This window comes from Mandrillus leucophaeus, unplaced genomic scaffold (genome assembly GCF_000951045.1).
Source record: "Mandrillus leucophaeus isolate KB7577 unplaced genomic scaffold, Mleu.le_1.0 Scaffold58, whole genome shotgun sequence".
Lineage (NCBI taxonomy): Eukaryota > Metazoa > Chordata > Mammalia > Primates > Cercopithecidae > Mandrillus > Mandrillus leucophaeus.
In genome coordinates this window covers 4,003,300-4,005,312 of record NW_012106252.1, presented here as the reverse complement: position 1 = coordinate 4,005,312, position 2,013 = coordinate 4,003,300, and the positions used below count along the sequence as shown (strand labels likewise).

General features: G+C 57.1%; 1 protein-coding gene across 1 annotated transcript in view; it reads left to right on the top strand.

Annotated features, from left to right (window-relative positions):
• PNMT (phenylethanolamine N-methyltransferase) overlaps window positions 1-1,578 on the top strand; it is a 3,633-nt gene extending 2,055 nt beyond the window's left edge. Inside the window, exons 3-4 of the mRNA XM_011999042.1 lie at window positions 728-935; window positions 1,050-1,578. Coding sequence (XP_011854432.1) covers window positions 728-935; window positions 1,050-1,488 — 647 coding nt within the window. The 3' untranslated portion in view covers window positions 1,489-1,578. The remainder of the gene's footprint in view (window positions 1-727; window positions 936-1,049) is intronic.
• The last annotated feature ends 435 nt before the right edge of the window (window positions 1,579-2,013 follow it).

Genomic DNA, 2,013 nt, shown 5'->3' with positions numbered 1-2,013 from the left:
GTAGCTGGGATTACAGGCATGCACCCCTATGCCTGGCTAATTTATTTGTATTTTTAGTAGAGACGGGGTTTCTCCATGTTGGTCAGGCCGGTCTCGAACCCCCGATCTCAGGTGATCCACCCGCCTCGGCCTCCAAAAGTGCTGGGATTACAGGCGTGAGCCACTGTGCCCAGCCTATCTTTATTTTTATTTTTGAGACGGAGTTTTGCTCTTGTTCCCCAGGCTGGAGTGCAGTGGCCGGATCTTGGCTCCCTGCAACTTCTACCTACTGGGTTCAAGCAATTCTCCTGCCTCAGCCTCCCAACTAGCTAGAATTACAGGCATGCACCACCACACCCAGCTAATTTTGTATTTTTTTAGTAGACGGGGATTCACCATGTTGGTCAGGCTGGTCTCGAACTCCTGACCTCGTGATCCACCTGCCTCGGCCTCCGAATGTGCTGGGATTACAGGTGTGAGCCACCGTGCCTGGCCAGTAGGTATAGTTTTCTAGATGTGAAACCTGAGTCTCAGAGCTGTGAAGTTCCCTTCCCAAGGGAAGTCAGTCCATGTTGGAGCTGGGTTCAGTCTAACTCTGGGGCCAATGCTTTTTCCAGATGGAGACACACTTGCAGAGGAGAAGGAAGAACTAGAGAGAAGCAGGGAAATGCAGGGGAGGGAGGGGTGAGGAGGCAGGGGCTGCCTGGGCCGGCCTGGCACCAGGACCCTTTTCCTCTGCCCTGCCCAGGTGAAGTGTCCGGACGCACCCTCATCGACATTGGTTCAGGCCCCACCGTGTACCAGCTGCTCAGCGCCTGCAGCCACTTTGAAGACATTACCATGACAGATTTCCTGGAGGTCAACCGCCAGGAGCTGGGGCGCTGGCTGCGGGAGGAGCCAGGAGCCTTCAACTGGAGCATGTACAGCCAGTATGCCTGCCTCATCGAGGGCAAGGGGTAAGGACTGGGGGGTGAGGGCTGGGGAGGGGGCTTCCCATAGAGTGGCTGGTGGGGGCAACAGAGGTCTGAGTGTAGAACAGCCTTGAGCCCTGCCTTGTGCCCCCTGCACAGGGAATCCTGGCAGGAGAAGGAGCGCCAGCTGCGAGCCAGGGTGAAGCGGGTCCTGCCCATCGACGTGCACCAGCCCCAGCCCCTGGGTACTGGGAGCCCAGCGCCCCTGCCTGCCGACACCCTGGTCTCTGCCTTCTGCTTGGAGGCTGTGAGCCCAGATCTTGCCAGCTTCCAGCGGGCCCTGGACCACATCACCACGCTGCTGAGGCCTGGGGGGCACCTCCTCCTCATCGGGGCCCTGGAGGAGTCGTGGTACCTGGCTGGGGAGGCCAGGCTGATGGTGGTGCCAGTGTCTGAGGAGGAGGTGAGGGAGGCCCTGGTGCGTAGTGGCTACGAGGTCCGGGACCTCCGCACCTACATCATGCCTGCCCACCTTCAGACAGGTGTAGATGACGTCAAGGGCATCTTCTTCGCCTGGGCTCAGAAGGTTGGACTGTGAGGGGCCAGCGTACCTGGTGCCCTGTGGCCCCTACCCACCTGGATTCCCTGTTCTTTGAAGTGGCACCTAATAAAGAAATAATACCCTGCCGCTGCGGTCAGTGCTGTCTGTGGCTCTCTTGGGAAGCAGCAAGGGCCCAGAGATTTGAGTGTCAGGGTAGGGGAGACATTCACCTTAGGCTTTCTTTTTTTCCAGAAGTTTCTTTGAGGCTAGCATTCTGTACCACTCATTCTTCCCAAACTAAGAAAGGCCAAGGTCAGGGGAAGCTCACTGGGCACCTGCAGTGCACCAGGCACTTGTGATATGCCCTTCTGTCCATTGCATCATTCATTCCTGCATTCAGCAGCAGGTTCTGCTAGTCTGTTTCCAGGTGAAGCTCAGAGAGGTGAAGTCACAAACAGCGCAGCCTGGTTCAGACCAGAATGGGGAAGAGTGGGGATCATGAGGAGATGGAAGTAGAATCTGCAAGGTGGTGGGGAAGTGGGGGTGTTATGATTGAAGCACAATGGCCCAGGGAAGAGAAAA